Source organism: Lutra lutra, chromosome 3 (assembly GCF_902655055.1).
Source record: "Lutra lutra chromosome 3, mLutLut1.2, whole genome shotgun sequence".
In the NCBI taxonomy this organism is placed as follows: Eukaryota; Metazoa; Chordata; class Mammalia; order Carnivora; family Mustelidae; genus Lutra; species Lutra lutra.
In genome coordinates, this window is record NC_062280.1 from 33,586,136 (window position 1) to 33,611,947 (window position 25,812).

General features: G+C 41.5%; 2 protein-coding genes and 1 long non-coding RNA gene across 4 annotated transcripts in view; 2 read left to right on the top strand and 1 right to left on the bottom strand.

Annotated features, from left to right (window-relative positions):
- The window catches only part of WDFY1 (WD repeat and FYVE domain containing 1), a 44,023-nt gene extending 35,637 nt beyond the window's left edge, over positions 1-8,386 (bottom strand). For both annotated transcript variants that reach the window (XM_047721130.1, XM_047721129.1), the window contains exon 1: positions 8,150-8,386. In XM_047721130.1, the coding sequence (XP_047577086.1) occupies positions 8,150-8,286 (137 nt within the window). In that variant the 5' untranslated portion in view covers positions 8,287-8,386. The remainder of the gene's footprint in view (positions 1-8,149) is intronic.
- A 2,054-nt stretch (positions 8,387-10,440) lies between these two features.
- On the top strand, positions 10,441-13,918 carry LOC125095131 (uncharacterized). Its single transcript, XR_007125796.1, has 3 exons — positions 10,441-11,043; positions 13,114-13,187; positions 13,786-13,918. It is a non-coding gene; the product is annotated as an uncharacterized LOC125095131 (long non-coding RNA).
- Positions 13,919-14,049: 131 nt separating this feature from the next.
- On the top strand, positions 14,050-23,490 carry MRPL44 (mitochondrial ribosomal protein L44). Its single transcript, XM_047721131.1, has 4 exons — positions 14,050-14,268; positions 15,802-16,270; positions 20,449-20,627; positions 23,169-23,490. Exons 1-4 carry the CDS (start codon positions 14,090-14,092, stop codon positions 23,338-23,340), a joined length of 999 nt encoding a protein of 332 aa, XP_047577087.1. The 5' UTR covers positions 14,050-14,089; the 3' UTR covers positions 23,341-23,490.
- Positions 23,491-25,812: the final 2,322 nt, after the last annotated feature.

Below are 25,812 nucleotides of genomic sequence, written 5' to 3' on the forward strand. Positions count from 1 at the left end.
AAAATAGCATATGGCCTTTACTGAGTGTCAAGGATTTAAAAGTACGGAATATACACTCATTAAAAGCAAGTTGAAAATGTAGGAAATCACCAAGTATTTATAAAGCCTCATCTGCTTAAACTAGAAAGAGGAGGAATGAAGATAGATTCCAAGCATGGTTCTTGTGAAAAGCACTGGCTCTCCAACCCGAAAGCATCTTGTGGGAGTGCAGATTAGTATCACTTTTAAACCTAAAACTCCATGAGACGGACATCTGGATTCAATACAGTTTATTTTCCAATACGATTACCCTGAAAATCACGCCCACTCTTTGATAAATAGATTCAAAAAGCACACCAGTGCTTTGGTAAAATCACAAGGCCAAATTCTGTCTAGACCAACACATCAGCATTTCTAAAACCAGTTGTTGTTTTGTTTTGAAGTAGGCTCCGTACCCAGCGTTGTGCCCAAGGCTTGAACTCAAGACCCTGAGATCAAGACCCAGTCTAAACTCAGGAGTTGGACGCCCAAATGACTGAGCCACCCAGGCGCCCCTTTTTAAATTTCTCAAAAAACACCCTAATTATCCCAAAACAGCTAAATGGAAGCAATTCAACCATTTTTACATTATAAACTGATAAACGAGGATTAATCAATAACCAATTAAACAGAGAATACAGAGGACAGCATATGTTACAAATTAAGCCCAAGCCCTGGTATTTTTAAACTCTTACACTAGTTAAGTTTGAGGAAATCTGATTTCCCAGTCACTTGTAGGACTGCTGATACTATTTCATGTCTTGATCAATCACCAAACATTTCTGTTCCCTTCAGCAAAGGATATTCCTCCCTACTCTAACTACCTTCCAGGGCTACAGACACCAAGTGTAACTCTGGAAGCCTCGGTGCTTTCTCTAACATCAGGATGCTAGCCTACAAGAGACAGAAAGGGATATGGTCATCAGTGCAGTCTGCTTTTATCAAGTAAATAGCAGTTTCCTTTCAGCCAAGTCTCCCGAACTCTGACCTCTTCATTCCTGCTGTGGAAAGAAGCCTTTCTCCTTTGGTAACAAAGGGGGGAAACACTAGATTTTTATTGAACTATCTTAACAGAAAGGCAGGGAAACCACCTTTTTTTATTCCCCCCAAAGAAAATTAGATTGGCTGAGAAAAATTTAAATTTCCATCTCCTCCTACAGTCTAGGAAAGGAATTCTGAACAGCTTTAACTGCCCGTGATGATGACGCCTGGACTCCTGACTTGGTCACAGGCAGATTTCTAATCCCAAGAGGAAGGCCACTTACGTGGCACCTCCAGCAGCTCTTAAATGAGGAATGCCTCTCCAGAAGTCAGACGGATGGTTTTCTACCTGCACACGTTTTCTTTTTTACTTGAGGAACCATTCCTGTTGCTATCTGCTCACCGTTAGCATCAAAATGATTTTTGGTGACCTCTGTGCTACCAAGAAGGCTAAAAAGCCATCAGAACCTCTAGCAGCAGAAGCAATCCAGGCAGGAGGTGTCAACAGAGGGTCCATTAAACACTTCAATTTAGGAAAAAAAAAAAAAAAAAAAGTCCAAACTCTATCCATAGCCTACACGTCTCGAAACACAAGGTTAAACTAACCCCCCAAAAGCAAAGTTTGAGGCACTCAGGAAGAGCAGCCTCATTTCCGATTCTGTTCCACGCTTCTTTCTTCTTACCAGGTCTGTTTATTGATTCCTTCAAACTAACAGCTGAGAGACCACTGCCCACCGGCTTTCCATCTGGGAGTCTGGAAGTTTGGCAAGCGCTAGGCAGAGGGTTCCAGCCCCTGGTAAAAGCAGGGGTACAGAGTCGCTAATGAGCCTCCTGGGAGACAATGCTTTCCGTGTGTGGTCAGAAGTCAATGCTGGAGGAACGGAGCACTTTCTGTGTGACTCTACACAGGGTTAGGACTCCCAGAAGCTCATGCTGCTTTCCTCTGGACTTCGCCCCTTACCTTTCCCTCACCAGTTCTGTCTGTGTCCTTTCGCTGTAATAAACCATGGCCATGAGGACGACCATATGCTGGCAGTCCTCCTGATGAATCAATGAACTGAGGGGTGGTCTTGGGGCCCCCGAACACAGCAGGGCAAAGATTTTATAACAGAAAACTCATGACTGAAATGACTCCTGACCAATATGGAAATGATGAGAAGACGTGACTCAAAGACAGTTACAAGAACTTAGGTTTGTAAGTGACTCCCAAAATTGTTCTTGTGCTACTTCATACAGAATTTTTTTTTATTTACACACATACACACGCAAAGCAAACTCTTTAGCTTTTGATGAGATTAAAATAATTCCGTGGGAAATAACAATAGCCAACACATACACAGTGCTTTCCCTGTGCTGGCCACTGTTCGATGCACTTTGCATCTTAATTAATCCAGTTTCGAGGCAGCTTCTACCCCCATTTTGCAGATGAGAAAACTATGGCACAGAGAGAATAAGCAACCCGCCCCGGTCGCATGGCTGGGATTCAAGCTCAGGCATTCTGATCCAGAATCTGCTCTTGACTATGCTATAAAAAGAAAGTGATCCTCACAGTAAAGGGCCACCCTAACAACAGAGGAATAAATGCTTCCTGCCTTCTCACTTCTTCGTTTTATTTTCTAACACAAATCAAAGAGTCTACTTTTAGGCACTGCATGACAACAAAAACACAGCAGTTAACACCCCGGGTTTCTGTAAAAGCCAACAGCTTCCAGCTATGCCAGGCTTTCTCTGAAGTGTAATGCTTAAAAATCAAGTTGTTGATTCAAAATTGCTTCCATGTGAACAGTTAGTAAATATGTAATTTTTCCCTCAAACTACCTTAATATGCTTAGAAGTGTCTAAAAGGAAACAAGTACATCAAATAACGGCAGTAAGAAACGTAGATGTACCCATAGATGTCAAAAGTTGGATTTCTTGGGGCGCCTGGGTGGCTCAGTGGGTTAAAGCTGCTGCCTTCGGCTCAGGTCATGATCCCAGGGTCCTGCTCAGCAGGGAACCTGCTTCCCTTCCTCTCTCTCTGCCTGCCTCTCTGCCTACTTGTGATCTCTGTCTGTCAAATAAATAAATAAAATCTAAAAAAAAAAAAAAAAAAAAAAAAAGTTGGATTTCTCTAATTGTTACGGTTTACCAGCCTAAGTGCAATACCCAAAACACACGAGCTCTGCCTTTGTTTGACTGCAGCCAGGAAACTGAGTTCCCCGCAGAAATCGATCATGGCCCCCAGACCCTGATGCAAGGGCAGAAGCATGCTCATCCTCCAACTGTCTTCCAAACACGAACACGGCAGGACTGCAGCCTTGCCTTACTTCTAAGGCTTTATCATAAAGTTTTTTCTTTTAAAAATTCTACCCTTCCGCTGACTCTTAAGAAATTTTTGGTGCAGTCCATAGGAAAAGAAAAAGTTCAAAAGGCAAATGTGTCCAGGGAATGGGTTTCTCGCCGTCTAACCACTTTTCAGTTCTGTTCAGAAAGCAGAGTCTCATTTTCTGTTCCCACTATCAGGAAAATGATTGCTGTAGTTCAAGTTCCTAAACTGACCACTCAGGTTAGTACTTTTACTTTTACAGTTTCCTGAACTCAAGAGAGAGACAGTCCATCCTATTTTATTGATTCAAGAATTTTTTTTTTTTTAAGCTTTACAAACGTAGCGTACTTGGCAAGCAGAAAAACAGCAGTTCCCAAGTTCAGGCAACTGCAAACTAAAGTTAAAAACACAAATTCAGGTCTAGTGTGACAAAGGAGTTTGGGATAATTATGACTCTAACAAAATCTACATGAATGCACACAAGAGAGGAGTTCCCATTTTTTGTTAACCCTTTGTGGTACAGGAACTCCAACATTTGAGATCAGACCCCTAAGCTCACAGGCCAAACCATTTCCAGTGACTCCAGGTGCAATGGAATTAGGCTCAGTGTTCCACATGGGTTTAACACTCTTTGAGGGGATTGTGTGTTTTCAGATTTGTTGTACACAGGTTGGTTTTATATTTTTTATTTTTTTAGAAGATTTTATTTATTTGACAGACAGAGATCACAAGTAGGCAGAGAGGCAGGCAGAGAGAGGGGGAAGCAGGCTCCCTGCTGAGCAGAGAGCCCGATGTGGGGCTGTATCCCAGGACCCTGGGATCATGACCTGAGCCAAAGGCAGAGGCCTAACCCCCTGAGGCACCCAGGTTCCCCCACAGTTTGGTTTTAATGGGAAATTGATGGGTACATGGAAATGACTCCAGATAAATATATCCCAGAAACTGACAGAAAAGAAGGCAAAGTATACAGTTTTCACCCCCAGTGGGCCTACGCAGGCAAGCACCATGACAAGTAACTCTGGTACAAAGTGGTTCTCAAAGTGGGGTTCCTGGACCAGCAGCATCAGCATCAACATCACTGGGAACTTGGAAGAAAGGCAAACTCTCAGGCCCCACCCCAGCCTCAGTGTCAGAATCTGATCCAGGCTCAAGTTTGAGAGCCACTGTCGAGACAGACCAGATAATTACACGAAGCCTAACCCAGGGTATCTCAAACACGGCGCCACTGACATCTGGGGCTGGTAATTCTTTTCGGGAGGTACTTGGTGTCCTGCACTTTACAGGATGTTGTGCCCCATCTCTGGCCTCTACCCACTAGAAGCCAGCAATACCCTCCTCCAGTTGCAACAACCAAAATGTCTCCAGACCCTGCCAAAGTGCCCTGTGGGCCCAAACCACCCTCTTTGAGGACCACTGGCCTAGTTCAGAAAACTGGACACTAACTTCAGGCGACCCTCACATCTTTCACTTTTCCTCTCAAAATGCTCTCAAGCCAGTTCCCGCTGCTTTTAGCATTTATAAAACGAATTAACTTTAGCTGGAACCTACTTTAAATGTTAAGAGTTAGTGTTCTGAGCATTAAAGCAGAAGTTATACAAAAAAGGTGTAAGCTTTGTTTAAAAAAAAACAAAAAACTAAAAGAAGGAAGGATAATTGAATCATAGCAAAAGGTAGAATCCTAGCATTTTCCACTTGCTGCTGAAAACAGCCGATCAGTGACGGATACCGCCTGGATTCACTTTGCCCAAACACGCAGCTGGATGATGGCAGAAAGAACCAGAGCCTCCCAATCAGACCTGGGTTCAAATCTTCATCCAATCACTTACTAGCTACAAGGCCTTGGGGAGTGACTTCAGGATCCTTCATGCCTCCATTTCCTAAACGTTAAAGGCCCACCGCAGTGGGATGCATAAACCCAACGTCTGTTCCAAACACCCCCAGCAGGGCCTGGGGACAGCCCCTGAGGTCACATGCATGGCTGCTTCTGCAGGAGAACGCATGAGCACTCACACAGCACACACAGCACGGGATAAATAAAGAGCACAGTCTCGTCTCTTCAGGCAAAGTTTTTGTACCAGTGAGTTTTCAGGCCCAGTTTACAAACAAACAAACTAACCCACCTGCGACTTTTAAAATACACTGAATTTTGGAGCTACTGAAAAGGTTAAAAGATTAGCCATTGTTATTTCCAAAGTATAAATTCTGATCACATCACCTGCTTTGCAATCTCACGGTTCCTCACTACCAGCAAACTGAAGTCCAGTTCCTAAGAGTGGTGCACAAGGAAGGCCCTTCCAAAACTGGACACCAGGCCCTCCAGCTCTCAGGACTCTCCCTTGCCATGGTTACTCATATACCTTTTGCTCTGGTCACCTAGATGTAACGGTGGTCCTTCATCGCGTCCTGTTCTTTCCATCTGCCTGGTGCAGGGCTGTGCACCCTCTTCCTTCACACAGCCCCCTCCTCTATCCAGTGACATCTCCTGAGGCTTTCCTTGAACCCTGGCCCTCAAGGACACTCTTTCCTCTGTGTCTCCCCAACACCCTGAAAGCTGAGAGCACAGGGCCACCTCCTCACCGGTCTGTCCAGCTCTTTGGAAACAGAGATTTTGGCATCACTGTCGTTCTACCCCACAGATCCAGCCCAATGTCTAATAAATGCTTGTTTGATGAATAAGGGTGGTCAGTATACTGTTTCCCTAGATGCTGGTTCCATCAGGTCAAGGGCCATAAAAATCAATGAATCAGAAGTCAGGAGGGCAGGTGCTGTGACTTTTGATCCCTGCTCTACTACCCGAGCCTGGACTCAATAGGTACAGTATTTCTAAATCTATGAATCAATGAATATATGAATGTATAAATGAATGAATGATTGAAGAGGATGACACACATATATGACTATGTAAAGACGCAGCAGCACATCCAACAACAACAAAAACCCATAACCAAGTGCTTTCATAAATTTGATAAAGTAAGGCACCTGCTCCAAAATGTCCTACCTTCAAGGAAGCTCCAGGGGGCCTGAAACACAAATTAGAAACACAAGACTCCAAGCATCATCTGGTCCAGTCATCAGCAAGGGCCCTGCTGTGCCCCAGTGAAAAAATGAGCTGATCTAAGGCTCCCCCAGAACATTTCAGTCCCAGAGCAGCTAAGTAATCACTTTCCATAAAACATTTATCAGCACTGCTCCTAGCCAGTAATCTCAAATAATCAGCAATTTATCCAACATGCATGAGTCACGGATAAGATATTTTACTGAATAAGATAGATAAGTTTTATAAAATGTTGTCTGCATCTAAGTTCATATCATGCAAATATCATTATTATGTCCTTTGCCTCTCCCCCCCCCCACATTCCCATCTTCTCCCTCTGGCTCATGCTCCCACCCCCTTCTTCCTTTCTCTTACAGCTTCTGCACACCAACACCCAGGTCTTTCCAACTGCTCCCCACCTTCTTTGAAGTTAGCTACATGCAAATGAACTGGAGAGACTACTGCCTGCTTACAATAAAAGGCCTCAAAAAGCAAAATACAAAGGCCAAGTAGGCACTGGAGGCTTCAGGTTTTCTGTTCCCAATCAGGACAGGCCTCTCAACAGTACTTCAAAAGCTATGACTGCTGCGGAGGGCTGGACTATGCTGTCAGCTCTAAGGGGACAACAAGTACCTCCCATCTTCCAGAAGACCTTTATGACTTTTGAAATATCACCATTTAAGAGCACTCCTTGTAGCAAGGAAACACAATTTCACTCTACAAACATCAGTCATTTCCTCCAAATTCCCCATCGTAAAGCCACAAACCTTTTAAACACTTAAGGTTTTAAAAACACTAAAGTTTTAATACAAATAATATGTCTTCAATCCAATCACACAGCCCTGGGCCGACCAATGAGCTGGAAAGAAGTGACTTGAGGTGCATAGAGACATGCTTTAGCTATGAGTTTAATTCTTTATGGCAAGTGATACTGGTTTTCCATTAACGGTGGAAAATAAATTTTTCCTTGAAATAAAAGCATCTAACCTTTTCAAAGATAAATCTCTTTTACAAAACAAAACAAACACCCAAAAAACTATGTAGTAAATAAGAGTTCAGATGGTACTAGCAGCTGTAAAAAAAAAAAAAACAAAAAACTGGTCTAGGGAGCTGGTGCTGTGCGAAAAGAGTTGTCAACCCCAGAGTAGAGAAGTAAGAGAGTGAAAGCCCCGGAGTTCTGCTGAGAGCAGGGAATCCCTGGCACTACCGCCAGTGCTCCAGGCTCCAAGGCTTGGAACGGACCGCCGAGGTCCAAGCAACCCCCCCCCACCCCCACCCCATAGAGGTCGCGATGCTTTCGAGGAGCAAGCAAAACCCCACAAAGGAGAGCAGGAACGGGAGTCCCGCGCTGGAAGGGGCGCGGTGGGACGGGGTTGCTAGGCTGGAAAGGGTGAGGATCCCGAGCCAGACAGGCGCGGTGGGGGGGGGTCACTGACTGGAGGGGCTCAAGGGGACGAGGGTCCCGGGCTGGAGGGGCGGGTCCGGGGTCCCGGGCTACAAGGGGTGAGGGAGGATCCCGGGCTGGGGGGCGCGGTGGGGGTTCCCGACTGAAGGGGCGCACTGGGATGGGGTCCTGGGCTGGCAGGACGCAGTAGGACCGCGGGGCGGTCCGGAGGAGCGCGGTGGGACTAGGGTCTCGAGCTAAAGAATGAAGATCCAGGACTGGAGGAGCGCGGCGCAATCCCGGGGGTCGAGGACGCCCCCACGCGGAGACGGAGACCGCCGACCCTACTTCCCCCACACCCCGTCGCCTGAGGGAGTACGGGCCGCCTGGATCGCGTCTCGGCCGGCGCACCACCCGCCGGCCCTACCTGTCCTCGCTGGCGGTGATAACGCCGTCCTCCTTGGGGATGAGCAGCGCGGCCGTGACGGCGTCCTGGTGCCCCTCGATCTTGCTCAGCAGCACCGGACGGCTGCTCTGCGGCCTGGAGTGGATCTCGGCCGCCATGTTCGCACGGCGGCGGCGGCGGCGGCGGCCTTCCCCGCGGGCGGCCCATCAGCTGACGGCCGGGCGGGCGGGGACGCGCGGGTTCTGCTCCGGCTCCCGGGGCCGCGTGGGCGCTGCGCCGCCGTAAGCTCCCGAGTGCTGCCGCCCCGGCCCGTATTGCCTGGGGAAGCCGCGCAGCCCAAAACTCCGAAGGCCGGCGGAGCGCCCCACACCGCGCCTGCCGCGGTCGCGGAAAGTGATAAAGGTTGAAAAGTGAAGGCATTTACCCAGGAATGGATTGAGCAGTTGGAGCGGATGAGGAATTGTCTCCCAAACCAGAGCCTTCTGGAAATAATACCACTTTGTGTTTATTCTAAGAAGCCATTGTTTGGAAGACGTTCCAAGATACTGGAATTGTGAAAAAACATAGGGCAGTTTAGATTCCTTGAATGACAGTGACACTCATTGAGTGGTGACTATATACCAGGCACTATTCCAGTTTCTTTACACGGATTGTCTTACTTAATGCTGCTAATAAACTTTAAGAGATTGAGAGGTGAGTGTTTTTGTATTCTCATTTTAGAGACAAGAAAACTGGACCATGGAGAAGTTAAATTACTTGATTAAGGGCGCCTGGGTGGCTCAGTGGGTTAAGCCGCTGCCTTCGGCTCAGGTCATGATCATGATCTCAGGGTCCTGGGATCGAGTCCCGCATCGGGCTCTCTGCTCAGCAAGAAGCCTGCTTCCCTCTCTCTCTCTCTCTGCCTGCCCCTCCGTCTACTTGTGATCTCTCTCTCTGTCAAATAAATAAATAAATAATCTTTAAAAAAAATAAATTACTTGATTAAAGTCGCACAGCTATTAGAAAGAGAAAAGTTGCTAGCTCTAGAACTCCAGGAGCTGGCTTGGTACTCTGAGCCAGGCATCTGCATTGCTGGAAGCTGGCCTGGTGCTCACAGCTGGTTCTTGCGGAACATAAACATTAGACAATGCCACTCTATAATCATATATAAACACAGCAAAACATGAAATTTTTCAAGCCACGAAAATGAACAAATATCCCTCTATTCTGGTCAATAAAAGCGACTCCTGTTTCTTTACCAATTACAGATTTAGCTTCTGCCTAGTCTTCCTCCCTCTAGACCAAATTAAAACCTCCAGTCATAGAATTATCCCCGTTTCCTAACAGCATCCATCCCAGTCCAGAGGAAAACCCTTCTTCCTTAAACCCTCCCTGAAATCACCTAATACAAACCTAAGTCCCACAATAAGTTCTTTCATTCACCAATGCCCCATAGTTCCCATCATATGTCTTCTGCCAATTAGCAACCAACCCAACATGTTCAACTATGAATGTGTTTCCAGTAGCTTTTGGCTGGAGTACATCAGTAGCTAAGTTAAAGGGTCATGATGGGGACCCAGAAAATCATTGACTTTGGAGACCTCCCCTCTCCAACCCACACTCCCCCCAACACTGTATTATTCTGACTAATGAATTGCAGAATTCCAATACAGTCGTATGGTACACAGGGCTATCCAGCACTTAAAATGTGACTAGTCCAAATTGAGTTATGGTATGGGGGCAAAATACACACTGAATTTTAAAGACTCAGTATGAAACAAAACAAAAAGATATTTCATTAATAATTTTCATACCGCTTACATGTTGAAATGATAAAATTCAGATATACTGAGTTATTTTAAAAATTAATGTTATCTGTTTCTCATTATTTTTTAATATAGCTAATGAATTTTAAATTACACATGTGTTTCACAAAATAGTCATTCGTGGATTTATTCATTTATTCAACAAACATGTATTATACACCTACTAAGGACCATATGCTGGCAAGATGAATAAGACATGGTTCTTGCAAGGCTTTTACAGTATGATGATTAGACAGGCTACTAAACGACATTTTCAAACAACACATATCTATTGAGTGTCTGCTATGAGCCAGGCACCATTCTGCATGCAACTGTGCTCCAAAGACACAAAAATCACTTGTCCGTTAGAACGTATACTCCAGTGGAAGAACCAGATAATAAAATAAATAAGTTACATAGTATATTAAAAGGTGTTAAGTGCTGTGAAAAAATAAAACAGTGAAGGGTGATAAGGACGATTAAGGGTATTACAATTCTAAACAGGGTGGTGTTGAAGATTTCAAGACACACTACACAGATTGCCTTCATAGAAGGGAGGCAGTCAGCAAACACTCTTGGCCTGCAGCTCCCTCAGGGTCTGCTTCAGAAGAAGGGAGCCACCATGACTTGGCCATGCCCTTCATGGCACAGACAAAATTCAGTAACTAAAAGAGAAAGGACTATAAAGGCCTGGCCATGTTGGTCTGGTGCAGAACACACTGATAGAGCTCTCTCCCAGGTTGGATGAGGTTTTGTCAGGCCTCTATTTCAGCTGACTTCTTCTCCTGCCTAATCCTGTTACATCTGCCGCGCTTCACAGCTATGAATGCTTAATAAATATCCTGCACACCAATCTCTGTCTCAGCATCTGCTTGCAAAGAAAGCAGCCTGAGGAAAGGCCCCACGGGGAAGGTGACATCTGAGCAAAGGAGGAGAGCAGGGAGCAAACCATGTAGAAATATGGAAGATCTCCTTTCCTGGAAAGGAACAGCAAGTGCTAAGACCCTGAGGTGAGTGTGGTTTTCTAGGGCTGGCAAAGCAGCTGGTGTGGCTGGAGCAGAGTGAGCAAGGAATACAGAGAGATGAGGAAGAAGGGTCACCAGACGGACCATGTTAAGCCCTGAGGTCATGGTAAGGACTTTTGCTTTTCCTTTAAGTGAGATGGGAAGCCAGTGGAGGAATTTGAAGGCAGAATGCTGCCTTAATCTGCCTTTAGTCTTAAAAGGCAAGGATATCAGTTGGGAGGCTAATAAAATAAGGCAGTTGAGAGTTGATGATGGTTTAGACTGCAGATGGTGAGAAGACAGCAGAGTCTAGATATTTCTGGAAGGTGGAGCCAGTGAGCTTTGTTGTATGTGCGGTATGAAAGAAAGAGGAGCCAGGATTTGTGGGATGACCAACCAGAGGAATGGAACAGTCTGGGGAAGGTATTTGGGCAAGAAGACAGGGAGTTTGGTTTTGGATATATGAAGCTCGAAGGGCCTGTAGATGTCCAGGAGGAGGAGTTAGCAGATGATCAGGCGCAGGAGTTTTGTATACACAACTGAAGAGCAGAGAGGCCTCTTCTGAACGTATAACATTGGGATCTGAAGGGGTGTAAACGAAGTGTACCAGGCTGCCCTGGGCGGGGTATGTTTCTTGGGTCTGGGTTCTAGAAACATGTAGTCCCATTATTGAATAATGGGACTATTATCCATTTATTGAATAAATAAACAAATGAAAAAATAATAAACAAATTGAAAAAATAAATTCATGAATGAATTTTAAAAACTGGCTAATTCCTCAACTCTGTGAGTTAGTGGTAAAAAGTCTCTGAGACCCTACATTTTTGGTTCCATAAACAATGTTCTCATTTTATTTACTGAGAAACTCTCCATACAGAGACACCTCATTTTAATATAACATTGTTTGCTTCAACTAGATTATTAGATTATTTCTTCCATTAAGTGGACTATTACAGAAATAACAGTTTCCTGTGCTTATAATCCATTTATCTGATGAATGAATGTTCAGTGAACTTTTTTTTTAAAGAATTTATTTATTTGACAGAGAGAGATCACAAGTAGGCACAGAGAGAGAGAGAGAGGAGAGAGAGAGAGAGAGAGGATGAAGCAGGCTCCCTGCTGAGCAGAGAGCCCGATGCGGGACTCGATCCCAGAACTCTGAGATCATGACCTGAGCCGAAGGCAGAGGCTTAACCCACTGAGCCACCCAGGTGCCCTTCAGTGAACTTTTTTTAACATGCAGTGTTATTTATTGAAACACATATTTATTGAAACACAAAGAGCAGTCATGATCTTTTTTCATCCCTTCTTAGAGAATTTGCTTCACCCAGAAATCCATCAGCTTGTTTTATGATATGTGCCAACCTGCCATTTCCTCTCTCCCTCCCCAAAGAGAACCCTTTTCTAGGCTAATGAACCATTCAGATATTCCCTCTTGAAAGGTTAAGCTAAGAGACCCGAATCAAGTTGTATGATCTAGCAAAGAAAAACAAGAGCTAGACGATAGTTAAGAACAGATTTTATTCTGGAACTATTGCGATAAGGGAAAAGAGACCTCTGTATGGAACTGGACTCAATTCCAAATACAACATGGACTAGGGGAAATTATAGCCATGGGGGCTGGGAGGTGTCCGTGAACACTGAACTAAGTGGAAGCATCAAACGTAAGGGTGAGGGGCAGGATTCTAGCTAAACCAACAGGATTCTTCTGAAGGCAGGCCAGGATGACCAGGTATCACCAGGGGACAGTGGTAGGTGATGAATTTGATTAGATATTAAGGGTAATCATATATTAAGGGTGGGGGAGCCTTTCTTTTTTTTTTCTTTTAAAGATTTTATTTATTTATCTGACAGAGATCACAAGTAGGCAGAGAGGAGGAAACAGGCTGCCTGCGGAGCAGAGAGCCCAATGCAGGGCTCAATCCCAGGACCCCGGGATCATGATCCTGAAGGCAGAGGCTTTAACCCACTGAGCCACCCAGGTGCCCCGTGGGAGAGCCTTTCTAAACTGACTTAGGATTCTTGCTGAAAGTGGGCTATGCAGTCCCAACAGACACCAAAACCTAAGGTTGAAGCCTCGTTACAAAGAGGGCATAGGGGAGTCTGACTAAAGTTTGGTCAAGCGGAGAACCTTTGCCAGAGCCTAATATTAGAGATTCTTGAGCTAAGTAGTAACATCCCTGGGTCTGCGTTTCAGGGAGATGAATGAAGATGAACAGTGTCTGGGGAAGAGAGGAAGGTGCAAGATGTGTTTGGAGGTCTGGCAAGGAGGTGAGGATCACCAGCAGGTAGCCAACCGCTGCTAGATGTGACACCTAGACAAAAGTGGGTGTTTGTGGAAAAAGGAATAATTGAAGACATAGTAGTCCAAGCTGGGTAACTGTGGGGGGACACTGATGCCATGAACAAGTAGAGAGACCACAGAAACAGGTATCTTTTGGGGCCTAGATATTCAGCCTGCAACTCAAAATTGGAAATTCAGAGAAGCCCTCCTTTGTGAATTAATATAAGAGCAAAACATCTATATGAACAGTTTGGTAGGAAAGTTTCCACTAAAAAGTGGAATGTAAAGGGGAAAGAAACCCTTATAATCCCACTGTTCTCATTTTTATATATATATATATTTTTTTTTTTTTGGCGGGGGGGGAGATGCTTTAAAAAGTTTGTACTATTAGAAATCGAAATTTTGGTTAAGTCAATATCGCTTAGTCTAGGGCTCCTGAAAAGTTTTCTGGAGACACGTTGGGTAAATATTCGCTCCTAAATCGTGGCTGGGTTGATGGTCTGTAACTCTTAAGACTAAATACATACATATACACATGGACAAGAAGTGTTTTCTTTTATTAAGACTTTCACGTGTTTTCTTTAGACTGAGAGTGAAACAGGTTTTTGCGCTAACGAGAAAGGAAAGAACAAGAAAGCAACTGAGGGTAAAGTAACTCCCACACATTTCCGGATCCAAACGCTCCTCACTCCCCGCTCACCTGAAAGTAATCTCTGGGTTGGCCGGAACCAGAGCTCGCACATGCGCAGTAAAACTCAACGGCAGCCGCCTGCCCCCGGGTACTAGCCCCGCCCGGATCTCGCTCAGCTTCCCCAATTCCGGGGGGACTGTGTTACCGAGACACTGGTCCGACTTCCTTCCTTCCGCCCTCCATTGCTTTTCCCGAGAAATGGCGTCAGGCTTGGGGAGACTGCTTTTGCGGGGGCCTCGCTGCCTCCTGTCACCGGCCACTCCCACTCTCGTCCCACCAGTTCGGGGCATGAAAAAGGGATTCCGTGCCGCCTTCCGGTTCCAGAAGGAGTTAGAGCGATGGCGCCTGCTCCGGTGCCCGCCGCCGCCCGTGCGCCGGTAGGCGGCTCCTAGGAAGGGGTCGGGGTGGGCGTCGAGGACCAGGCGGCTGCCGGGAGGGTTGTTCCTCGTTAAAGCGCGCCTGGCTTGAGCCTAGGACGTTTGCCGTAGGGACACCGGTGGAACGTGGACGCGTGGGCTGAGGCCCAGGGAATGAATTTCTGCCTCGGGGTGGGGCGCGGGGCTGTCTCCGACGCTTTGGAACCCTTAGAGCCTGTCAACTGAGTTGTGAGAAAAGACGCCTGCTGAGGCTAACTAAACTTTATGTAGACTTGGGGGTGTAGTTTCTCTGGTAATGGCTGAGAGTTCCTGAGTAAGAGAGGCGAGAAACCGTTGCACAGCATTGCAAGAGCAAAATTAAGTATGTGCAGCTACAAGTCTGTTTGCCAGAATAAAAGGAAAACAGTCGAGCTTTAGCTTTCTTGCCCCAGTTAAACTTGTTTCTTCTTAGTGTTGTTCCAGGAGTCCCTGGCATTAGCCTGACAAGTCCAGTAGTGTGGCATGAAAAGACAGCTTTTTAGCTCCAAGTGACATCTGCTATACCTGAGGTCTTGAATCTTGCTCTCTAAAAATGTGACTTTGACATGTAGTCGTGGCGATGTAAAATATGACTCCATTTGTGGGTATTTGAGTTCCATGTTATTGCTATTACAACCGATGGAACAGTGATTAGTTTTGAAGTTCTTACTCCTTGGGAAATTTAGTGTGAAATTTTGATAACTTCTTTAATATTGCCCCCCCCCCCAAGTTGAACCAACTTATACATCTGTCAGTAGGAATATATGTGTTCGTATTCCTATACTCTTTCAAAACAATATTGTTATTTTCCTAATAGGCAGAAAATAGTATCTCTTAACTCACGCTTCTTTGATTATTGTGAGCTTAGTCACTTTTGGCTTTTACAGTTGGAAGAAACTAAGGATTGTATAGGTTAATGCACATTTTATGACTTATAACCAAGATCTTTATATTTTCTTATCCACTTTTACTTAAAAGTTTTATTTGGATTTTACTGTCTCTTTTTAGAAAGACCTTTTAGCATTCTTGGGAATGCTTACGAACTTTTAATTTACTTGTAATGATATTAGATTATTTAGATGCTAACTTAAGTGGGGGTTTTTAAAACTTAATAAAATATGAGAAATATAGTGTACTTGTTGTTTAGAGTTTGAGCCTGTGAAATTATAACTCCTATTTCATACCTACATATAAAGCACAATTCCATGGTTATAGCAGAAATAAAGACTCAAAAAGATAGGGTAATGGCTTAATTTCTGATGTTGAAGAACTTTAATTTGGCAGTTGGCTCAAAGGCAAAATGAATAATCATCTGACTTAAAGAACCACGAGTAATCATCTGACTTAAATTTTAACTTTCAGAAAATCAAAGTGTAATGTTAAAATGAAACTCAGTCTTTTCTTTATTTCCTTTATGTAATCAATAACGTTGCATCTCAGTTAAAGTTTCGCGTTATTGTAGCATCTTATTGCTCTCTTTACCATCTCTTACTGTCTTCTGTTTTACATTTTTAGTTCAGAGAAGCCCAACTGGGATTACCATGCTGAAATACAAGCATTTGGACATCGGTTACAAGAAACCTTTTCCTTAGATCTTCTCAAAACTGCATTTGTTAATACCTGCTATATTAAAAGTGAGGAGGCCAAGCGCCAAAACCTTGGCATAGAGAAAGAAGCTGTTCTTCTGAATCTTAAAGACAATGAAGAACTCGCTGAACAAGGGACGTCTTTTTCAAAAACTTGCCTCACACAGTTTCTTGAGGATGCATATCCGGACTTGCCCACTGAAGGCATTGAAAGTCTTGTTGACTTTCTCACTGGTGAGGAAGTGGTATGTCACGTGGCCAGAAACTTAGCTGTGGAGCAGTTAACACTGAGTGCAGAATTTCCAGTTCCTGCACCTGTTTTACAGAAGACTTTCTTTGCAGTGATTGGAGCCCTGCTACAGAGCAGTGGCCCCGAGAGAACTGCTCTTTTCATCAGGGTAGGTAATGCTTAAGTGCACGTGCTGGGACCTGCTTGAGGTGGACAGTAGGTTGTAATTCATTTCTTTGTTATATGATTGTAGAAGGTGATCTGTGAGTTTTTCTCCCTACCAAATTCTGAGAAAGACCTAAAGCTTTTTTTTTTTTTTTAATGTTTATTTGAGAAAGAGAGTGTGCACATGTGTGCATGCTAGGGGGTGGACAGAGGGAGAGAGTCCTAAGTAGACTCTGCTGAGCATGAAGCCCGGTGCGGAGCTCCATCTCATGATTCTGAGGTTACTTGGAACTAAAACCAGGAGTCAGAGGCTTAACCGGCTGCACCACCCAGGCACCCCCCATATGTGCATTTTAGAAACTGTTCTAGGGAGATGGGATTAGAATAATTCAACTTGTGCTCCCACTGAAAGTTCTAATAATAAACTAATAAGACCATTTTCCTGTGGGGAAAAATAGGAGGCATAGGTGATCATCAAAAAAATCTGGATTTCTTTTTATATTCCTATTAATATCTTAGGTATTCACATTGTTTTTCCTTAACCCTGCAGTTGGTTATTCTATATTGGAAGTAATCCAGTGATCCATACATAGTGTAACTAACCGTATGTGTCTCATAAGACAACTCTATATCTGTACATTAGAAAATTCAAAGTCCCCTATTGAGGACCTATAAATTTAAATTTTTTTTTTTAAAAAAATTCCAGTATAATTAACATTCAGTGTTCTGTTAGTGTCAGTGATAAATATTATTTATTGACGAAGCTGAAATAGAGTTCTAGTGCTCGGGCAAGTGTTGTAACGAAATTAACTATTTTGTGAACTAAGGTATTTTTCTTTTTAAAATTTCTCCCTTCATGTCCCCATTCACCCATCCTTTATTATATACTGTGTTTGTTAACATCAACTAATTGCAGTGTATTGGGACAATTCATGCTCCCATATTTTCTGTCAACACTGGTAATTTTTTTTATTGGCAAATGAATTCTACTTTGAATGGTCATAATTTTTCTATTTTTTTAGTCTTATAAATTGAAAATATTATCAAGTCTTTAATGGTTTTAAAAGAAAGTTAATGATTACTCGTGGTTCTTTGCTATATTTATTGCTGGATTCATTTTGCCTTTGAGCCAACTGCCAAATTAAAGTTCTTCAACATCAGAAATTAAGCCATTACCCTATCTTTTTGAGTCTTTATTTCTGCTATAACCATGGAATTGTGCTTTATATGTAGGTATGAAATAGGAGTTATAATTTCACAGGCTCAAACTCTAAACAACAAGTACACTATATTTCTCATATTTTATTAAATTGTGAAATTATTTAGATTTTTTTTTAAATCATGAATTTAGACAGTGAAGTACTATTATAGGAGTTTCTGCCAGAAGTTACCACTATTTATTCATTAATTCGTTTGTTTTAAAAATATTTTTCTTATTGATAAAAATATATTTCTAAGTTGTGAGATAAGATTTTACCTTTATGAACTTTGGTGGTGTTTTTTTTCAAGTTTTTATTTAAATTCCATTTAGTTAATGTGTAGTGTAATATTAGTTTCAAGAGTAGAATTTAGTAGGAGCTCCTGGGTGGCTCAGTGGGTTAAAGCCTCTGCCTTCGGCTCAGGTCATGATCCCAGGGTCCCGGGATCGAGCCCCACATCGGGCTCTCTGCTCAGCAGGGAGCCTGCTTCCTCCTCTCTCCCTCTGCCTGCCTCTCTGCCTATTTGTCAAATAAATAAATAAAATCTTAAGAAAAAAAGAGTAGAATTTAGTGATTTATCACTTACATATAACACATAGTGCTCATCACAAGTGCATCACCCATTTAACCTACTCCCTTGCCTACCTCCTTTCCAGCAGCCCTGTTGGTTCTCTGTAGTTAAGTCTCTTTTATGGTTTGCCTCTCTTTTCCCCCTCTGGGTTCGTCTGTTTCCTTTCTTAAATTCCACATATGAAGTGAAATCATTTTGTATTTGTCTTTTTCTAGCTGACTTACTTCATTTAACATAATACTCTCTAGCTCTACTCATGCCATTGCAAATGGCAAGATTTCATTCTTTTTTATGGCTAAGTAATGTTGTGTGTGTGTACACCACTTTATCCATTCATCAGTTGATGGGCATTTGAACTCTTTCCATAATTTGGCTACTGTTGATAATGCTGCTATAAACTTTGGGATGCATGTGTCCTTTTGAATCAGTATTTTTATATGGTTTGGGTAAACACCTAGTAGTATAATTGCTAAATCATAGGGTAGTTCTGTTTGAGGAGCCTCCGTACTGTTCTCCAGAGTGGCTGCACCAGTTTGCATTCCCACCAGCAGTGTAAGAGTGTTCCTCTTTCTCCGAATCCTCGCCAACTTCTGTAGTTTCCTGTGTTTTTAATTTTAACCATTCTGACTGATGTGAGGTGGTATCTTATCGTTTTGATGTGTCTTTCTCAATGTTAAGCATATGTTCATGTGTCTGTATGTCTTTGGAAAAATGCCTGGTAATGTGTTCTGTCCATTTCTTAAATGGATTATTTGTATTTTGTGTGCCGAGTTTGATAAGTTCTTTATAGGTTCTGGATACTAACCCTTTATCAGATACATCATTTGCAAATGTCTTTCCCATTCTGAAGGTTGCCTTTTAGTTTTGTTGACTGTTTCCTTTGTTGTGCAGAAGCTTTTTGTCTTGATGAAGTCCTAGCAGTTCATTTTTGCTTTTGTTTCCCTTGCCTCTGGAGATGTGTCTAGTAAGAAGTTGCTATAACCTATGTCAGAGAGGTTGCTACCTGTGTTCTCTTCTAAGATTTTGATGGTTTCCTGTTTCACAATTAGGCTTTCATCCATTTTGAATTTACTTTTGTGTATGGTGTAAGAAAGTGGCCCAGCTTCATTCTTTTGCATGTTGCTGTTCAGTTTTCCCAAATTTATTGTCTTTTTTCCAGTGGATATTTTTTCCTGCTTTGTTGAAGATTAGTTGACTGACCATATCTTTTGGGTCCATTTCTGAGTTTTCCATTCTGTTCCATGGATTTATGTATGTTTTTGTGCCAGTATCATACTTTTTAAAAATTTATTTATGTATTTATTTCATTATTATTTTTTAAATTTTTATTTATTTTATTTTAATTTTATTTTGGGAGTGAGGAGGGGCAAGAGGGAAAAGGAGATAATCTGAGCTGAGCTGAGCTTGATCTTACAACCCTGAGATCTTGACCTGAGCTGAAATCAAGAGTTGGATGCTTAACTGACCACACCACCTAGGTGCCCCAGTACCATACTGCCTTGATCACTACAGCCTTGTAATAAAACTTCAAGTCCAGAATTGTGATGCTTTCAGCTTTGATTTTCTTTTTCAAAACTGCTTTGGCTATCTGGGGTCTTTTGTGGCTCCATATAAATTTTAGGATTGTTTGTTCTAACTGAAAAATGCTGGTGGTATTTTGATAGGGATTACATCGAATGTGTAGATTGCTTTAGGTAGTATAGACATCTTAACAGTGTTTGATCTTCCAGTCCATGAACATAGAATGTTTTTCTGTTTCTTTCTGTCATTTTCAGTTTCTTTCATAAGTGTTCTGTAGTTTTCAAAGTACAGATCTTTTACCTCTTTGGTTAAATTTATTCCTAGATAGGGGATGCGTGGGTGGTTCAGTTGGTTATGCATCTGCCTTTGGCTCAGGTCATGATCCCAGTGTCCTAGGATCCAGTCCCACATTGGTGCTGCTCCCACTGCTTGTACATGTACTTGCTCTCTTCTTTCTCTCTCTCCGACAAATAAATAAAATCTTTAAAAAAAAAAGTTTATTTCTAGGTATCTTACAGGTTTTGGTGAAATTGTAAATGAGACCTATTCTTTGATTTCTCTTTCTGCTGCTTCGTTATTGGTGTATAAAAGTGCAACAGATTTCAGGATGTTGATTTTTTATCTTGAGACTTGACAACTCATATATCAGTTCTAGCAACTTTTTTGAGTTGAAATCTTTGAGTGCTCTTGCCAGAATATCATGTTGTCAGCAGCAACTATGATTTTTGTAAGAAAACTTACGTGAAGAACTATATGGATATGAAAAGGAGTAATACATTTTGTCTCTTTCAATTCCCATTAAGTTTTAAATTCTGTTAAAAGTGTGCTTCGATTACATTCCTTATTTTCTTTATACTACTTTAAATGTATAAATTGTATTTTTATATGCAGGACTTCTTAATTACTCAGATGACCGGAAAAGAACTTTTTGAGATTTGGAAGATAATAAATCCCATGGGGCTGCTGGTAGAAGAGCTGAAGAAAAGGGCTATTTCAGCTCCTGAATCTAGACTTACCAGGCAGTCTGGAAGTACCACAGCTTTGCCAGTGTTTTTTGTTGGCTTATACTGGTTAGTAAAATTTTAATCTTGACTTCATAACATTGATTGGAAGCCTTACAACTGACTTTTCACAGTTCTTAATACAAACTCTAATTGCATTAACAGATTTAAAAAATCTCATTCCCATGATTTTTTTTTTTTTTAAGATTTTATTTCTTTATTTGACAGACAGAGATCACAAATAGGCAGAGAGGCAGGCAGAGACAGAGGGGGAAGCAGGTTCCCTGCTGAGCAGAGAGCCCGATGTGGGGCTTGATCCCAGGACCCTGAGATCAGGACCCTGATATCATGACCTGAGCCGAAGGCAGAGGCTTCAACCCACTGAGCCACCGAGGCACCCCACTCTCATTCTCACAATTATCTATTGATTATTTTCCTGCTGGTCAGTCTTAGGGGAAGGTAAATAATCTGTGGTTTGCTAATAGTAGCTTTTGTTAACCAACTGTACATTATAGAATTCCATTCATTTTAGTGAATAAGAATTTCATGTTAATTAAATATTTCTGTAGAAAAATAAAAGTTCTGATTCATAAGTGTTAGAGATTTACCCTTAATCCACACTTGTAATAGCTTCAGCTGAGCCTAGGACTAGAAAAAGAAGGGCCTAGTTGTCCATCAAAATATATAAATCAGCCCACATTGAAAATGTTTTAGTTTTGTTAGTAAACAGTTGGCTTGCCTCACACTGACTGAATATTTAAGAAACCTAGATTAAAATTTAGGTCAGTATTTTTCTGATCTTTATATGATGTAGGATTTTATAAGTTAAAGGCTCTGGGAGACATCACAAAGGAGAAAATGGACAATGTTGTAAAAAGTTTCAACTTTAGTTTTAATTGAAATGCAAAGCAAAATAATGAGGTACTCTTGCTTATTAACTTGGTAAGTCTTAAGCATATCTTTTATCAGCAGTTCATATATTCCTAGTAGAAGAAAGGAGTGGTACAGTATTTCTGTCAGTAATTTTGACCAGACGCCAAGAGGCTTTAAATTCTTCATATCCTTTGATTTGGTATTCTCATTTTGGGTGTGTCTCTCCAGGTTGCATCAAAAATTTGTAAACAAAGATATGCATTTGTTGTTTACTCTTCATACCCCATACCTAGAACAGTTCCTAGGACTTGGTAGTCAGTAAACAGTTGTTGAACTAATATTATTTTTTTTAATTAGAAAATTAGAAATAACTTTGGAATCCAGTAAGAGAGGAATAATAAATGCACATGACAGAATATAGTACAACTAGGACAGGTGATTTTTTAAAGAGACTTTTAGTGACATACAGAAATTTTGAAGAATGGCCTCTTATTTTTAAACAAAGCAGTTTGCCCTATTACTACCAGTGGTTGTCACTGGGTAGTAAAATTATTTAGTTTTTCCCCAGATTTTACATAATTGTATTTTAAAAAAATGATCAGTGATACACTAAGACCATCATTGGACCAGAAACATAATAAACATTTTGTAAAAGCTTGAAGTTCACTCAGATGATTTTCTCATTTCATACTATTACAAATATGTATATGGAAAATTATTACTGTAAAGTTTAACTTCTATGATTAATCTTTGTTTCATTTCAAATTACTACCATAGCAAATGTTTCTTAGCAAATTCCTTCTGTATTGTTTTTCTTTTTCCTACATAGTTTTGCTCATTTTTCTTTAATTTGGTTCTATTCTTCCTTAGCTTTCAAGTCAACTTATATTGAATCTGAGCTATTAAGTGGAATTGCTGCTCATGAGATTTTCAGAGATGCTTCTTTTAGTTAGTAAAGTTTGGGGTCAGGAAATTTCTAGGAGGTAGTTAAATGTTATTGAGAAGTAGCACATCCATACCACACTTGTTCAGTGCACATCCTTTCCTCCCTGTGGGAACAGTTCTACATTTTTGGAGAAGAATTTGCCAGTTTTTTTGTAATAGAAATATCAGGTTAGCGGGAATACCCATTTTTGTTTAATTTGGCTTAACTAGAATACTGATACCCTTAAGTGTTCACTGTGTGACCTCAGTATCTTTTGGGAATAAATTAGAGGGGATTATAATATATAAAATAATGTTTTAAACTGTAGCAAGTTTTAAACTGATTTCTTATTTGTTTTAAAGTTTAGATGAGAAACCAGAAAGGCAACAATTTTTTTCCATAAAACTTTTCCTCATATCACAGATTCAGGATGAATTAAAAATAATGTAGTTATATTTTCCATGAACATTTTTAATAGTTTCAAATTTCTTATAGCAAGATTTGTATATATTCTTTAAATTCCTTCAACAACAACAACAGCAGCAGAACAAACCCATACTTACATGGGCCTTGGTTTTTTGATTTGAAAAATATTGGATCCATCTCGTGAGTTGTTTGTATTTCTATGGAAATGTAAATATTTCTTTTCTAACTACTGCATATAATAAATTTGCAACAAAACTAGTTAATATCCAAAGCTCTTGTGTTATTTCTGGTAGCTATTATTGCCAAAGTAAGATTTAGAAGCCATAACTGGTTTGTGGACTATCTTATGATCACAGGTAATTTCAGACTATTGTTTTTTTTCCTAGTGATAAAAAGTTGATTGCAGAAGGACCTGGGGAAACAGTGCTGGTTGCAGAAGAAGAAGCAGCTCGAGTGGCACTTAGGAAACTCTACAGGTTCACTGAGAACAGACGGCCCTGGGACTATTCCAAGCCCAAAGAGAATTTAAGAGCAGAAAAGACTGTCATTGCCAGCTAACCTGTCAAAATTGTGGCAGCCTGAAATTTGTGAGCCAGAGAATGAGATAAATGTTGAAGGTGTTCGAAGCTGGATATTTTTCAAATTGTAAATAAATAGGTCTTATTTCTCATAATGAGTTCCTAAAATTAAATAATATTTATCAGGTCATTGGTTTTTTTTGAGGGGGGGGGCGGGGTCAGAAGTCTTGGATGTTTTTCCGGTAAGTTTTTTCTAAAGTCCTTGATTTTATTACTTTATTTAACATGTGTAGTTAGGTCTATTTTATTCCTGGCTAGCTTTGAGGTATCACCATAATTTGAATATGTTTTACTTGAACTTTAATACCAACAAAAAAGGCACTCTTTCTCTAAAGATTTTATTATAATTTAATTTGATATACCCACGTTGGTGAACTGTTTCCATAATAGGATTTTAGCTAAAATAGTAGTAACTCTCAACCCTTATAAATGTTAAAGTGCAGCTTATCACAGTTAGACAGTTATTTATATGATCCCTAGAGTCTGTCTAGGTTTAAAATTCTGTACACCAATTCATAGTTACTCAATTTCTATAAAACAAATAAAAGATAAAGTTTATGCTTTTAAAAGAAAAGGAAGTCAAAAGCAGCTAACTGAAAAAGTATGTATTTATCAATGTTATTGGAAAAACAAAGTATCAATTTAGTATTCCATAATCATAATCATAGCCACTGTGTACCAAACACTGTTCTTTTTTAAATTTAATTTTATTTATTTATTTGACAGAGAAATCACAAGTAGGCAGAGAGGCAGGCAGAGAGAGAGACAGGGAAGCAGGCTCCCCACTGAGCAGAGAGCCCGATGCGGGGCTCAATCCCACGCCCCTGAGATCATGACCTGATCAGAAGGCAGAGGCTTAACCCACTGAGCCACCCAGGCACCCCCCAAACACTGTTCTAAGTATTTTATTGTAACACATTCAGTTTCTAGAGAACAAATCTTAAAAGTATGCCCTTCTAGTTCTTCAGTCCTTTGTGTTGGATGTAGTATTTCTCCAGCTGCAAATTTTTTTTTGTTTCTTTGTTTCTTTTTAGCTTTTTGGCAATAGTGATAATTTTTAGTTTCAGTTTGTCAGTAGTCACTCCCAGGGGTTAATAAGAAAAATGGGACTTGGGAGTTGGGAATAGAAATGTTAGAACTGAGGGCACTTGTGCTGTAAAATCTTTTTTTTTTTTTAATTGAAATATTTTTATGTTTGAAGAGCTAGCATTAAGGTAAATACCCTGGATGACTCATTCAGAGAAGTTCTTTTAATCCAACTTCCTTTTACTGATGGAGATGCTGGTGGTACTCACTGAGGCTGTATTTCTGGATCAGACAATGCTCATTTGAGCAGGGGTGGCAAAAACAAGACACCTGGCTGAGTTTTCACAGCTCCCAAAGACCTGCTGGTGACCCATCTTGCTTTCTCAGATGCAAGGAGGTGAAAGTCTTGACATAAAATCTTTATAAGGGGGGGCGCCTGGGTGGCTCAGTGGGTTAAAGCCGCTGCCTTCGGCTCAGGTCATGATCCCAGGGTCCTGGGTTCGAGCCCCACATCGGGCTTTCTGCTCAGCAGGGAGCCTGCTTCCTCCTCTCTCTCTGCCTGCCTCTCTGCCTACTTGTGATTTCTCTCTGTCAAATAAATAAATAAAATCTTAAAAAAAAAAAAATCTTTATAAGGGAAAATGAAGAGGACCATTGGAATCCCTTTCCTGAAACTGGTCAGGGAAGTGGGAGTTTTGTCATATGTAAGGGGGCTTTCAGTATCCCAAGTGAAGCAGAGGCTGTGTTTAGAAGGGGAAGTTTGAGAACTACCTAACTGGCCAAATTGGTAGGTTAAATGATTTCACCCTTCTTTTTTTTTTTTTTTTTTTTTTTGTAAGATTTTATTTATTTGACAGAGATCACAAGTAGGCAGAGAGGCAGGTGGCGGGGGCAGGGGCGGGCTCCCCGCTGAGCAGAGAGCTTGATGCGGGGCTCAATGCCAGGACCCCGGGATCATGACCTGAGCAGAAGGCAGAGGCCCAACCCTCTGAGCCACCCAGGCACCCCAATTTTTGAGAGTTAAGTTTTGAGAGTTAACTTTAACTCCTAACACTTGAACGCAGGGATAGAGGGCCAAACCCAGTAGTAAAAAACACCACACTTGTGTGTGTCATCCACAAGGAAACATGATTTGATTTCATGGATGCCAGAGAAGGGATGATAGAAAGTTTCTGAGAAGCAAAAGACAGTAAATGTCCTCCAACCACTTACACATCCAGTATATGCAAAATGTCAGGTTTAGCTGGAGTATTACTCTAATTTTATTTTAGATGAACATTTTTTCCAAAGCTCTTGAGAGAATTCATTTGCAAACAGTAGTCCTTCATTTCCCTGACAAGTAGTGCTGGTAATGTGATCCCAGGTTTCCCCTGTTCAAGGCATTTTGCAGGACCTTATCCTACAAGGTTGGAGGGGAACTATCCTC